At 48.3% G+C, this 14,928-nt stretch overlaps 1 protein-coding gene across 3 annotated transcripts in view; it reads left to right on the forward strand.

Moving 5' to 3' along the window:
* prom (prominin) overlaps nt 1-14,928 on the forward strand; it is a 114,354-nt gene that overhangs the window by 55,554 nt on the left and 43,872 nt on the right. For all 3 annotated transcript variants that reach the window (XM_070102889.1, XM_070102890.1, XM_070102891.1), the window contains exon 11: nt 8,590-8,826. In XM_070102889.1, the coding sequence (XP_069958990.1) occupies nt 8,590-8,826 (237 nt within the window). The remainder of the gene's footprint in view (nt 1-8,589; nt 8,827-14,928) is intronic.

Below are 14,928 nucleotides of genomic sequence, written 5' to 3' on the forward strand. Positions count from 1 at the left end.
CACCCAGGGAGGTACTACCGTCCTGTGGTAGTAGGTTGGTAGACAGCAGCCACCCAGGGAGGTACTACCATCCTGTGGTAGTAGGTTGGTAGACAGCAACCACCCAGGGAGGTACTACCATCCTGTGGTAGTAGGTTGGTAGACAGCAACCACCCAGGGAGGTACTACCATCCTGTGGTAGTAGGTTGGTAGACAGCAACCACCCAGGGAGGTACTACCATCCTGTGGTAGTAGGTTGGTAGACAGCAACCACCCAGGGAGGTACTACCATCCTGTGGTAGTAGGTTGGTAGACAGCAACCACCCAGGGAGGTACTACCATCCTGTGGTAGTAGGTTGGTAGACAGCAACCACCCAGGGAGGTACTACCATCCTGTGGTAGTAGGTTGGTAGACAGCAACCACCCAGGGAGGTACTACCATCCTGTGGTAGTAGGTTGGTAGACAGCAACCACCCAGGGAGGTACTACCATCCTGTGGTAGTAGGTTGGTAGACAGCAACCACCCAGGGAGGTACTACCATCCTGTGGTAGTAGGTTGGTAGACAGCAACCACCCAGGGAGGTACTACCATCCTGTGGTAGTAGGTTGGTAGACAACAACAACCCAGGGAGGTACTACCATCCTGTGGTAGTAGGTTGGTAGACAGCAACCACCCAGGGAGGTACTACCATCCTGTGGTAGTAGGTTGGTAGACAGCAACCACCCAGGGAGGTACTACCATCCTGTGGTAGTAGGTTGGTAGACAGCAGCCACCCAGGGAGGTACTACCGTCCTGTGGTAGTAGGTTGGTAGACAGCAGCCACCCAGGGAGGTACTACCGTCCTGTGGTAGTAGGTTGGTAGACAGCAGCCACCCAGGGAGGTACTACCGTCCTGTGGTAGTAGGTTGGTAGACAGCAACCACCCAGGGAGGTACTACCGTCCTGTGGTAGTAGGTTGGTAGACAGCAACCACCCAGGGAGGTACTACCGTCCTGTGGTAGTAGGTTGGTAGACAGCAACCACCCAGGGAGGTACTACCGTCCTGTGGTAGTAGGTTGGTAGACAGCAACCACCCAGAGAGGTACTACCGTCCTGTGGTAGTAGGTTGGTAGACAGCAACCACCCAGGGAGGTACTACCGTCCTGTGGTAGTAGGTTGGTAGACAGCAACCACCCAGGGAGGTACTACCGTCCTGTGGTAGTAGGTTGGTAGACAGCAACCACCCAGAGAGGTACTACCGTCCTGTGGTAGTAGGTTGGTAGACAGCAACCACCCAGGGAGGTACTACCGTCCTGTGGTAGTAGGTTGGTAGACAGCAACCACCCAGGGAGGTACTACCGTCCTGTGGTAGTAGGTTGGTAGACAGCAACCACCCAGGGAGGTACTACCGTCCTGTGGTAGTAGGTTGGTAGACAGCAACCACCCAGGGAGGTACTACCGTCCTGTGGTAGTAGGTTGGTAGACAGCAACCACCCAGGGAGGTACTACCCTCCTGTGGTAGTAGGTTGGTAGACAGTAACCACCCAGGGAGGTACTACCCTCCTGTGGTAGTAGGTTGGTAGACAGCAACCACCCAGGGAGGTACTACCGTCCTGTGGTAGTAGGTTGGTAGACAGTAACCACCCAGGGAGGTACTACCCTCCTGTGGTAGTAGGTTGGTAGACAGCAACCACCCAGGGAGGTAATACCGTCCTGTGGTAGTAGGTTGGTAGACAGCAACCACCCAGGGAGGTACTACCCTCCTGTGGTAGTAGGTTGGTAGTCAGCAACCACCCAGGGAGGTACTACCGTCCTGGGGTAGTAGGTTGGTAGACAGTAACCACCCAGGGAGGTACTACCCTCCTGTGGTAGTAGGTTGGTAGACAGCAACCACCCAGGGTGGTACTACCGTCCTGTGGTAGTAGGTTGGTAGACATCAACCACCCAGGGAGGTACTACCGTCCTGTGGAAGTAGGTTGGTAGACAGTAACCACCCAGGGAGGTACTACCCTCCTGTGGTAGTAGGTTGGTAGACAGCAACCACCCAGGGTGGTACTACCGTCCTGTGGTAGTAGGTTGGTAGACATCAACCACCCATAGAGGTACTACCGTCCTGTGGTAGTAGGTTGGTAGACAGCAACCACCCAGGGAGGTACTACCGTCCTGTGGTAGTAGGTTGGTAGACAGCAACCACCCAGGGAGGTACTACCGTCCTGTGGTAGTAGGTTGGCAGACAGCAACCACCCAGGGAGGTACTACCGTCCTGTGGTAGTAGGTTGGTAGACAGCAACCACCCAGGGAGGTACTACCGTCCTGTGGTAGTAGGTTGGTAGACAGCAACCACCCAGGGAGGTACTACCGTCCTGTGGTAGTAGGTTGGTAGACAGCAACCACCCAGGGAGGTACTACCGTCCTGTGGTGGTAGGTTGGTAGACAGCAACCACCCAGGGAGGTAATACCGTCCTGTGGTAGTAGGTTGGTAGACAGCAACCACCCAGGGAGGTACTACCGTCCTGTGGTAGTAGGTTGGTAGACAGCAACCACCCAGGGAGGTACTACCGACCTGTGGTAGTAGGTTGGTAGACAGCAACCACCCAGGGAGGTACTACCGTCCTGTGGTAGTAGGTTGGTAGACAGCAACCACCCAGGGAGGTACTACCGTCCTGTGGTAGTAGGTTGGTAGACAGCAACCACCCAGGGAGGCACTACCGTCCTGTGGTAGTAGGTTGGTAGACAGTAACCACCCAGGGAGGTACTACCGTCCTGTGGTAGTAGGTTGGTAGACAGCAACCACCCAGGGTGGTACTACCGTCCTGTGGTAGTAGGTTGGTAGACAGCAACCACCCAGGGAGGTACTACCGTCCTGTGGTAGTAGGTTGGTAGACAGCAACCACCCAGGGTGGTACTACCGTCCTGTGGTAGTAGGTTGGTAGACAGCAACCACCCAGGGAGGTACTACCGTCCTGTGGTAGTAGGTTGGTAGACAGCAACCACCCAGGGAGGTACTACCGTCCTGTGGTAGTAGGTTGGTAGACAGCAACCACCCAGGGTGGTACTACCGTCCTGTGGTAGTAGGTTGGTAGACAGCAACCACCCAGGGTGGAACTACCGTCCTGTGGTAGTAGGTTGGTAGACAGCAACCACCCAGGGAGGTACTACCGTCCTGTGGTAGTAGGTTTGTAGACAGCAACCACCCAGGGTGGTACTACCGTCCTGTGGTAGTAGGTTGGTAGACAGCAACCACCCAGGGAGGTACTACCGTCCTGTGGTAGTAGGTTGGTAGACAGCAACCACCCAGGGAGGTACTACCGTCCTGTGGTAGTAGGTTGGTAGACAGCAACCACCCAGGGTGGTACTACCGTCCTGTGGTAGTAGGTTGGTAGACAGCAACCACCCAGGGTGGTACTACCGTCCTGTGGTAGTAGGTTGGTAGACAGCAACCACCCAGGGTGGTACTACCGTCCTGTGGTAGTAGGTTGGTAGACAGTAACCACCCAGGGAGGTACTACCGTCCTGTGGTAGTAGGTTGGTAGACAGTAACCACCCAGGGGGGTACTACCGTCCTGTGGTAGTAGGTTGGTAGACAGCAACCACCCAGGGGGGTACTACCGTCCTGTGGTAGTAGGTTGGTAGACAGTAACCACCCAGGGAGGTACTACCGTCCTGTGGTAGTAGGTTGGTAGACAGTAACCACCCAGGGAGGTACTACCCTCCTGTGGTAGTAGGTTGGTAGACAGCAACCACCCAGGGGGGTACTACCGTCCTGTGGTAGTAGGTTGGTAGACAGCAACCACCCAGGGAGGTACTACCGTCCTGTGGTAGTAGGTTGGTAGACAGTAACCACCCAGGGAGGTACTACCGTCCTGTGGTAGTTGGTTGGTAGACAGTAACCACCCAGTGAGGTACTACCCTCCTGTGGTAGTAGGTTGGTAGACAGCAACCACCCAGGGGGGTACTACCGTCCTGTGGTAGTAGGTTGGTAGACAGTAACCACCCAGGGAGGTACTACCGTCCTGTGGTAGTAGGTTGGTAGACAGTAACCACCCAGGGAGGTACTACCCTCCTGTGGTAGTAGGTTGCTAGACAGCAACCACCCAGGGAGGTACTACCGTCCTGTGGTAGGAGGTTGGTAGACAGCAACCACCCAGTGAGGTACTACCGTCCTGTGGTAGTAGGTTGGTAGACAGCAACCACCCAGGGAGGTACTACCGTTTTGTGGTAGCAGGATGGTAGACAGCAACCACCCAGGGAGGTACTACCGTCCTGTGGTAGGAGGTTGGTAGACAGCAACCACCCAGGGAGGTACTACCATCCTGCGGTAGTAGGTTGGTAGACAGCAGCCACCCAGGGAGGTACTACCATCCTGTGGTAGTAGGTTGGTAGACAGCAACCACCCAGGGAGGTACTACCGTCCTGTGGTAGTAGGTTGGTAGACAGCAACCACCCAGGGAGGTACTACCGTCCTGTGGTAGTAGGTTGGTAGACAGCAACCACCCAGGGAGGTACTACCGTCCTGTGGTAGTAGGCTGGTAGACAACAACCACCCAGGGAGGTACTACCGTCCTGTGGTAGTAGGTTGGTAGACAGCAACCACCCAGGGAGGTACTACCGTCCTGTGGTAGTAGGTTGGTAGACAGCAACCACCCAGGGAGGTACTACCGTCCTGTGGTAGTAGGTTGGTAGGCAGCAACCATCCAGGGAGGTACTACCGTCCTGTGGTAGTAGGTTGGTAGACAGCAACCACACAGGGAGGTACTACCATCCTGTGGTAGTAGGTTGCTAGACAGCAACCACTCAGGGAGGTACTACCGTCCTGTGGTAGTAGGTTGGTAGACAGCAACCACCCAGGGAGGTACTACCGTCCTGTGGTAGCAGGTTGGTAGACAGCAACCACCCAGGGAGGTACTACCGTCCTGTGGTAGTAGGTTGGTAGACAGCAACTACCCAGGGAGGTACTACCGTCCTGTGGTAGTAGGTTGGTAGACAGCAACCACCCACGAAGGTACTACCGTCCTGTGGTAGTAGGTTGGTAGACAGCAGCCACCCAGGGAGGTACTACCGTCCTGTGGTAGCAGGTTGGTAGACAGCAACCACCCAGGGAGGTACTACCGTCCTGTGGTAGTAGGTTGGTAGACAGCAACCACCCAGGGAGGTACTACCGTCCTGTGGTAGTAGGTTGGTAGACAGCAACCACCCAGGGAGGTACTACCGTCCTGTGGTAGTAGGTTGGTAGACAGCAACCACCCAGGGAGGTATTACCGTCCTGTGGTAGTAGGTTGGTAGACAGCAACCACCCAGGGAGGTACTACCGTCCTGTGGTAGTAGGTTGGTAGACAGCAACCACCCAGGGAGGTACTACCGTCCTGTGGTAGCAGGTTGGCAGACAGCAACCACCCAGGGAGGTACTACCGTCCTGTGGTAGTAGGTTGGTAGACAGCAACCACCCAGGGAGGTACTACCGTCCTGTGGTAGTAGGTTGGTAGACAGCAACCACCCAGGGAGGTACTACCGTCCTGTGGTAGTAGGTTGGTAGACAGCAACCACCCAGGGAGGTACCCAGGGAGGTACTACCGTCCTGTGGTAGTAGGTTGGTAGACAGCAACCACCCAGGGAGGAACTACCGTCCTGTGGTAGAAGGTTGGTAGACAGCAGCCACACAGGGAGGTACTACCGTCCTGTGGTAGTAGGTTGGTAGACAACAACCACCCAGGGAGGTACTACCGTCCTGTGGTAGTAGGTTGGTAGACAGCAACCACCCAGAGAGGTACTACCGTCCTGTGGTAGTAGGTTGGTAGACAGCAACCACCCAGGGAGGTACTACCGTCCTGTGGTAGTAGGTTGGTAGACAGCAACCACCCAGGGAGGTACTACCGTCCTGTGGTAGTAGGTTGGTAGACAGCAACCACCCAGGGAGGTACTTCAATCCTGTGGTAGTAGGTTGGTAGATAGCAACCACCCTGGGAGGTACTATCATCCTGTGGAAGTAGGTTGGTCGACAGCAACCACCCAGGGAGATACTACCGTCCTGTGGTAGTAGGTTGGTAGACAGCAACCACCCAGGGAGGTACTACCGTCCTGTGGTAGTAGGTTGGTAGACAGCAACTACCCAGGGAGGTACTACCGTCCTGTGGTAGTAGGTTGGTAGACAGCAACCACCCAGGGAGGTACTACCGTCCTGTGGTAGTAGGTTGGTAGACAGCAACCACCCAGGGAGGTACTACCGTCCTGTGGTACTAAGTTGGTAGACGGCAGCCGCCCAGTCAGGTACTACCGTCCTGTGGTAGTAGGTTGGTAGACAGAAGCCACTCAGGGAGGTACTACCGTCATGTGGCAGTAGGCTGGTAGACAGCAACCACTCAGGGAGGTACTACCGTCCTGTGGTAGTAGGTTGGTAAACAGCAACCACCCATGGAGGTACTACCGTCCTGTGGTAGTAGTTTGGTAGACAGGAGCCACCCAGGGAGGTACTACCGTCCTGTGGTAGTAGGTTGGTAGACAGCAACCACTCAGGGAGGTACTACCGTTCTGTGGTAGTAGGTTGGTAAACAGCAACCACCCATGGAGGTACTACCGTCCTGTGGTAGTAGTTTGGTAGACAGGAGCCACCCAGGGAGGTACTACCGTCCTGTGGTAGTAGGTTGGTAGACAGCAACCACCCAGGGAGGTACTACCATCCTGTGGTAGTAGGTTGGTAGATAGAAGCCACCCAGGGTGGAACTACCATCCTGTGGTAGTAGGTTGGTAGACAGCTGCCACCCAGGGAGGTACTACCGTCTTGTGGTAGTAGGTTGGTAGACAGCAACCACCCAGGAAGGTACTACCGTCCTGTGGTATTAGGTTGGTAGACAGCAGCCACCATGGGAGGTACAACCGTCCTGTGGTAGTAGGCAGGTAGACAGCAACCACCGAGGGATGTACAACCGTCCTGTGGTAGTAGGTTGTTAGACAGCAACTACCCAGGGAGGTACTACCGTCCTGTGGTAGTAGGCTGGTAGACAGCAACCACAAAAGGATGGTACTACCTTCCTGTGGTAGTAGGTTGGTAGACAGCAGCCACCTCGGGAAGTACTACCGTCCTGTGGTAGTAGGTTGGTAGACAGCAACCACCCAGGGTGGTACAACCGTCCTGTGGCAGTAGGCTGGTAGACAGCAACCACCCAGGGAGGTACTACCGTCCTGTAGTAGTAGGCTGGTAGACAGCAGCCACCCAGGGAGGTACTACCGTCCTGTAGTAGTAGGTTGGTAGAGAGTAGCCACCCAGGGAGGTACTACCGTCCTGTGGTAGTAGGCTGGTAGACAGCAACCACCCATTGAGGTACTACCGTTCTGTAGTAGTAGGTTGGCAGACAGCAACCACCCAGGGAGGTACTACCGTCGTGTGGTAGTAGGCTGGTAGACAGCAACCACCCACTGAGGTACTACCGTCCTGTAGTAGTAGGCTGGTAGACAGCAGCCACCCAGGGAGGTACTACCGTCCTGTGGTAGTAGGTTGGTAGACAGCAACCACCCAGGGAGGTACTCCCGTGCTTTGGTAGTAGGTTGGTAGACAGCAGTCACCCAGGGAGGTACTACCGTCCTTTGGTAGTAGGTTGGTAGACAGCAACCACCCAGGGATGTACTACCGTCCTTTGGTAGTAGGTTGGTAGACAGCAACCACCCAGGGAGGTACTACCGTCCTTTGGTAGTAGGTTGGTAGTCAGCAACCACCCAGGGAGGTACTACCGTCCTGTGGTAGTAGGTTGGTAGACAGCAACCACCCAGGGAGGTACTACCGTCCTGCCAAGTGAGTGTATAACAGAAACCTGTAATTGTTTTACATGATGCTAGGATTGTTGGTGTCTTTTTTCTGTCTCATAAACATGCAAGATTTTCAGGTACGTCTTGCTACTTCTACTTACACTTAGGTCACACTACACATACATGTACAAGCATGCAATAAGATCACAGTAAACAGATGATTTCAGAATATGCAAAACAACCACTCTGAAAGAAAAGAGAAATTCCAAGCGCTTTCGTGACTACTCACATTATCAAGGAACTATCATAGTTCCTTGATAATGTGAGTAGTCACGAAAGCGCTTGGAATTTCTCTATTCTTTCAGAGTGGTTGTTTTGCATGTACAAGCATATATATACACACCCCTCTGGGGTTTCTTCTATTTTCTTTCTAGTTCTTGTTCTTGTTTATTTCCTCTTATCTCCATGGGGAAGTGGAACAGAATTCTTCCTCCGTGAGCCATGCGTGTTGTAAGAGGCGACTAAAATGCCGAGAGCAAGGGGCTAGTAACCCCTTCTCTTGTATATATTACTAAATTTAAAAGGAGACACTTTTGTTTTTCCTTTTGGGTCACCCCCACCTCGGTGGGATACTGCCGGTGTGTTGAAAGAATGTAATTACATGTTTTTTTCAGGGCAGTATAGGCTTTCGTGTATATAGACAATTATGTTTACATAATATATGATAAACGTTTCTAATTTAAAATTTCAGTAGCGATAAGTTTTGACAAAATAAGGCCATATGACGTATTTGTAATGTCAGTGCAGAAAAATAAATAGAGAACAGTAGATACAAATTTAAAACATTTAGGTTAATGTGTATTTTGCCTTAAAGCAGCTGTCTTATACCGTAGGTCAGTATTCTTCATGTTCGTGCTGTCTGGTGTACTGTGGATGGCGGTGGTGGCGGCATTATTGGTGGGCGTACATGCTCATGCCTTTATATGTCGACCACTGTACGAGGAGCCTCACTTCCCTACCCTCACCCACCTGCTGGATCACTCTGGCATGGTCTATCCTGATCTTCCCATCCTCAGCAACGTCCTCCATCCCGGCCGTAATGTTCACCTCAGCATCGGTCACGTCCTCAGGTGGGAACTTAAATGTATTTGTATGTCCTGCTGCCTTGGGGGCTCTAATTTTAATATATATAATTTTCATGAAATATGTTACAACATATATAAATGTTTTAGAAAAGTAAAATATGTTAGTAGCAACAGGTAGACAATATTTTCGTCTTATAGATAAAATGACGCAAGTGCAATTAATGTGACATTTTTCTCCGGCAATTTATCAATATTATTACAATATAACAGTCAACTAGGCTCGTATGTGGTCAAACTGGTGCAGCTCGTGAACGCTGCTCTTAGCTCGTGGTGCGCCCTCTGGGTCTTTCTGCTCCTCTCTGTTATTTTTAATTCAACTGGTCGTAGCTGGGACTTTTTTAAACGCATAGGAGACAAATCATTTTATATTATATAGATCAGGCAAACCTCTTTACAAGTCATTTCATCACAGTCTTTGCCTCTCCTATGCCTTAAATACAAAAGCACCCGCTGGGACTTTGGTTATTTCTGGCCGCCTCCCTGAATACTTTGTACAAGCCTACTTACTCTCACGAAGCATTGGGCTCAGCAATTTCTTGTTGTCAGGCACAGTTTAATTTAATCCTCTATTCTTTTCTGTTACATCTCGCACAAAATATTCTTTATTCTACACTGGAGTTCTTTAACAACGGCTAGGCGTCATGAACACATTTCCTGCCAGTGGAAACATGCATCACTGCTACCTTCTCAAAAGCTGAGCAAGGACGCCTTTTTAATCAAGTCTAGGGAAAGTTTTAGAGCGCCTAGTCACAGACAAACTTCGTTGGTGGATGGAATCAAACGTCCTTCTCTTCGAGTCTCATTTTGGCTTCTAACAAGGTCGACGCCCTGTAGATGCTATTAATACTACGAGACCATCAAGTTCCCAGTGCATATGCTGGACATGAAATCATCCTGGTTTCATTGACTGAGTTGCAAAACGCAGAGTCTGGCTTATCTTGGACACACAAGGTAACCCCTGAGTTGGTTTTCAGATTATCTTGGAGGAGGTTAATTTGCTGTCTACTTGGGGAATGTAGCTTCGAATATGTTATGGTGATCTTTGACTCCCTCTTTATTTCTCATTTTACTTCTTCTTGCTTCTCTAATAGTGGGACAACTCTTTCTTATATGCGGCAATCTTTAACGTGTTGTGGAATATTTCATTAAATGGTTACATACTTGGGTCCTGACTGTTAGTTGCAAAATATAGACTAAGGTGCTTTACTGGGAAACGCCTCTGAACATTATTCATACCTACAGGTGATTAATATTTCCCATCTGGCATCTTCTCACAAATGGTTTGGAATGGTGCCAGATGGTAGTAATATAATATGGGCAAAGCATATTGACTGCTTGAAAAAATCTTGTACAAAACGCCTGGACATTGTGCACATGGTATTCGGATTGTGGGGGACAGATCGCTCTCTGTTTCTCACTGTAAAGGTCCTAATAATCATAATTCATCAAGCTTGAATATAGTAACTTAGTATATTGCTCTGTGATGCTCTATGTATAGCATAAAGAGTTTCCTTCCTCTCCAGTTGTAACCTTGGGACTGGAGTATAGCATTTATCCACTCCATTATTAACACACTACAGACGTCTTACCACGTTACCTCCTGCTCACCTTCTGCAGAGTGCACTGATAACATGGAGCGTCCCGCAGTTCTTGTGAAGATCCCACCCTACGCCGTTTTTGACTCGGGCACAGATTTCATTTGTTGCATCGGCGCTTTCAGGTCTTGATCACCATCCTTTAAGATGGTATTCCCAAATTCATACCTGGGTAAACATCTCTGACCACATCTGACTAGCTGTTATTTTCCTTACTAAACCTTTATTGTTTTCAATTACTGCTCCTATTATTTTTGAGGAGTTTAGACAGTGACACAATCCACCTGCATATAAATGCAGTTGGATAAAGAATTAACTCATCCCCACAATCTACCTCAGCTGCTGTATATTTTTCTGAACTATCTCAGCGCCAAGGCTCGAGGCTGATGACACATTCTTTCAGACAAGCTTTTTGCCATATACTTGTCACTCTTTTTTATGGAAGTGTCCCTTTCACCGCAAATCCTTCTTAGCTCTTCTCTCCACTAAAAGGTCTGAATCTCATTATGCCCCTTTACGAGACATTTCCACTCTTGCTGTTTTACATTTCAACGCCAGGTTGGTTTTTTTAATTTTGTTATTCCATAATGGATTCGTTATGCTGGTATCAGAGGAAATGACAGTTGTCAGGGCTGCAAATATTGCTCGAAATTGAAAATTTGATGTTGGATGTAAATTAAATGGTAGTGGTGATAGGACGGGGATGTCATCAACACTGGATGTCAGACTCAGCACCAGCCCTCAGATGCATTCAGCTGGGACTCATTCGTGATTCTGATGAACACAGTCCCTAGTCTCGTGCTGCAGATCGTCTCCTTGATGTTGCCATGGTGCTTTCTCTACGTATTGAACATACCTGGCTGGCGGCACATCTCTCCCGGTTACTTTGGTGAACAGCCTGAGCTGTCCATGGTGCCCCATGCACGATGATACTCTTGCTGTCCAAGGCTTCACTTTGCCCTTACCAAACTCCAATATTTATTTAAACAAACGAGTTTCTACATCAGTTCCAGACTTTCTCAACGGTTACGGTTTTGATCCAGACATTCGTGCCCATACGTGCTGCGTATTCCTTTCTCCGTGCCACGGGCGTTGTTTTTTTTTTTTTTTTTTTTTTTTTTACACATGGTTTGACAAGGTTATTGACAAGCTATTTACAGGTTAAGGATTCCTAACTTTATTGGCAAGCTAAGAGCTGTTACCTACATCAGCTCATTTGAAAGCATTTTTATTGTTATGAGACATACAAGTAGGGAACAGGATGAAATTGGAGCCATCTGTGGGCCAGCATTTTCATTTGATCAACTGACTTTATCTCGTTGACATCATTATGCTGTACGAATGTGTTCCATACACGAGTCATCCTGGGTATATATGATCTCAGATGGAGTGATGTTCTGGAGAAGGGTACTGCCAGAGTGAAGTTGCTGCTTTCTGCCCGTCTTGTGGCATAAAAGCTTGTTTCACGCTGTCCTCGAAGTGGATCCAAGTGTGGTACTTTGACAATATTGGCCTTGTACATAACAGTAAGGCCACCCACATCCCTCCTATGTTGAAGGCTCTGCTGAAATGACAGATCTATCCAAGATGGGTCCAGGCGAGAGATGAGACGTCTTGCTCTGTTCTCTACTCTGTCAAGCAGTCGCAGATAAGAGGGGGGGGGGCAGGCAAACCAAGAAAGTGGAGCATACTCAAGGTGTGAGCGTACTTGTGCCTCGTACAGAATCTTGCAACCCCTACTGTCAAGCAGATGCGAGATACGGTGAAGTGCTGTAAGCTTCCTGGTTGCCTTGTTTGCAAGATTTACAAATGGTTCTTCATGGTTAGTTTGGAGTCAAATTTCACCCCAAGGATATCAACTTCTTCTCCAGGTGCCAACACCCTCCCATTCATCCTTACTACTGCACCAGCATTACCATCATGGTTCCTAGAGACGATCATCATTTGCTTTTTCTCAGGTGCAAATGTTACTTGCCATCTATTTCCCCAAGCTGATATAGCTCTCAGCTTGTGATTGATGTAGCTTAGAGCAGCTGGCATTTCTTCTCTTGGATAAGTGAATGTCAGTGTACAGTCGTCTGCATATGCATGTGATTCTGGGATGAGATGAAGAAGGTCGTTGAAGTAGACATTCCATAACAATGGTCCCAGCACGCTTCCTTGTGGAACACTTGCCCCAATTGAGAACTACACTTAGAGATCTACCATAAAGGTAATCACTGAGGAGACATAGCGTAGAGCCTGCAATTCCCAGTGCTTGAAGTTTTGCTAAGAGATTTAGACACTACCTAATTACTAAGCGAGCGTTTAAACACCAGACTTCTGGGACGAGGCTCGTAGTGCATCAGCAGTCGTAATCCTTAAAAAACAACACATTTTTCTTCCTTGCTGTAGCAATGTTTTGTTCATACGAGGATTGCTTAAGCTCAGTGTAGCCATTTAATTTTTATAATCCCTTCTATATATAAAGTTCTTTTATGATTGCCAAAACTGTTGACAATCTATCACGGTAATGAAGAGTCACGAAGAGGATAAGAGAGGTGACAAATCAGGATTCTATTGAGACGAAGAGTATTATTACAATGTCTTGCAAGACATGAATAGGCTGCTGGTCTCATTTGTACACAAATATAAGGATAATATAAAGCGTTAAATTCTTGGATCATTATGAATCGTGTCTCAAGGGAGTCAAATGAAAAATTTGAAAGGAATAAACAAATATTTATTTTGATGACTATATATATGCAGGATAAGCCATCATGAAGCCTAATTGTAATAGACGTTTTAGAAACTGTAAATATTAAGCTAAGTCGTGACAACTGGGCAAACATACGACCAGTCTGTCATGGGTCCAGAAGCTTATGCGACGGAAACAAAGACACAAATGCGATCCTTTATTGACAACATTTCGCCCACACAGTGGACCTTATCAAGTCACAAACAAATCTAAGCAGAGTACATGAGTATATGTATAGGGAGCATAGTGATTTGAAGGGTCAGATGAGGAATGTAGAATTTGTTTGTTGAGAAGAGGTCGGATCTGAGAAGGACCTGGCCGGCATAGGCCAGCAGCCTGTTGCTATGTACGATGATGATGACGAAGTTTTCCGGCAAGAGTTCAAATATATTGTAAAAGCCGTGTTTTGGTTAAAATTATTGGATATACAGATGAGTGATGATTTCAAGATCCTGGCGATGAATCTTGCGTCTCTGTGGTTGTGAGAATTTTGGCTTAAGGCACAGGCATTCCTCAAGTCGTCCTCATTGTGTTGGCGTATTGGTGCTATGAAATACATGCTTGGAGGTCTCTGGAGATTTTGTCTATGTATAATTGGCTGCAGTCATTGGAAGGGATTATGTTTAACCCTGTAGAGGATTGAACCTTAGGGCGTCCCTTACCTGTGATGTCTTTGATGGTAGTGAATGTGGACGTAGATACTTGGAAACTGGTAATGGAAAAGATGACGGAGACGTATTTGGCAATGGAGTTGGAGGGAGGACTATGTAGTTCGTCTGGGCGGTATCATGTCTGGGTGAGTTGAAGATGCTATATGCCCGGCGTCTGCTGTCTCGGATAAAGTGATGAGGATAGTAAATATCAGAAAATACTTGTTCAATTAAAGAGAATTCTTCCTTAAGGAATTGACACTGCAGATTTGGAGGTCACGAAAGAAAAAGCCTATGATTACGCCACATTTACTTTTGATGGCGTAGTGAGAGTAGAAATGGAGGAGATCGTGTTGGATGCTAAGGAAAGGAAGAGTGTCGTCGACTTCTAATGTAAAGTAGATTGAAGACTGTATCTGGTTGAGCTTGTGTTGAAGAGCAGGAACGTTGAAGCGTCTGTGAGTCAAGAATATCGTCAACATAACGGAGCAGGTGACCGTAGAGGGAATAAATAGAGGAAAATTGCTCGAGTTCTAGATGTTCCATGTAAAGGTCCGCCAGTACAGCACTAAGTGGGGAACCGGTGGGCAGTCTAAAATTATAATGAAAAAGATAATTTTCAAAAGAGAAACATGGGAAACCAACACAGTTCAACAAGGTCGTTGAAATCGCTGGCTGGAACATGAAAGAGGGTGCTAGCGAAATAATTTTTTTGGTCCAATTTCAATGAAATTTTTACAGTGATTTAAGCAGCATTTGAAGACTACACTCTGTGGTTGTAGTGACTTTTTGCCTTAAACGATAGAAGAAAATAAATAGCGCCTTATTCTCCCTTTTCTATAAAATTGGTAAGACGTATAATGTTGTAGTTGATATGAGATGAAAGATAAGGGCGAGATAATCTTGATACTAATCCCGTTTGAGCGAAAATGTCAATAGATTGCATAATAAAAAATGTTGAAATTGTTATTTTTCAAGAATTTTTGGGAGAAAAAAATAATAAAAGCAAAGCGGTAAAAATATCGCAAATCCCCTGTGCATGCTAGTAGAACCATCATTACTCAATAACCTGGGCAAAAATTATGACGCTCCTATAAATACTTTT

This window comes from Cherax quadricarinatus, chromosome 83 (assembly GCF_038502225.1).
Source record: "Cherax quadricarinatus isolate ZL_2023a chromosome 83, ASM3850222v1, whole genome shotgun sequence".
Classification (NCBI taxonomy): domain Eukaryota; kingdom Metazoa; phylum Arthropoda; class Malacostraca; order Decapoda; family Parastacidae; genus Cherax; species Cherax quadricarinatus.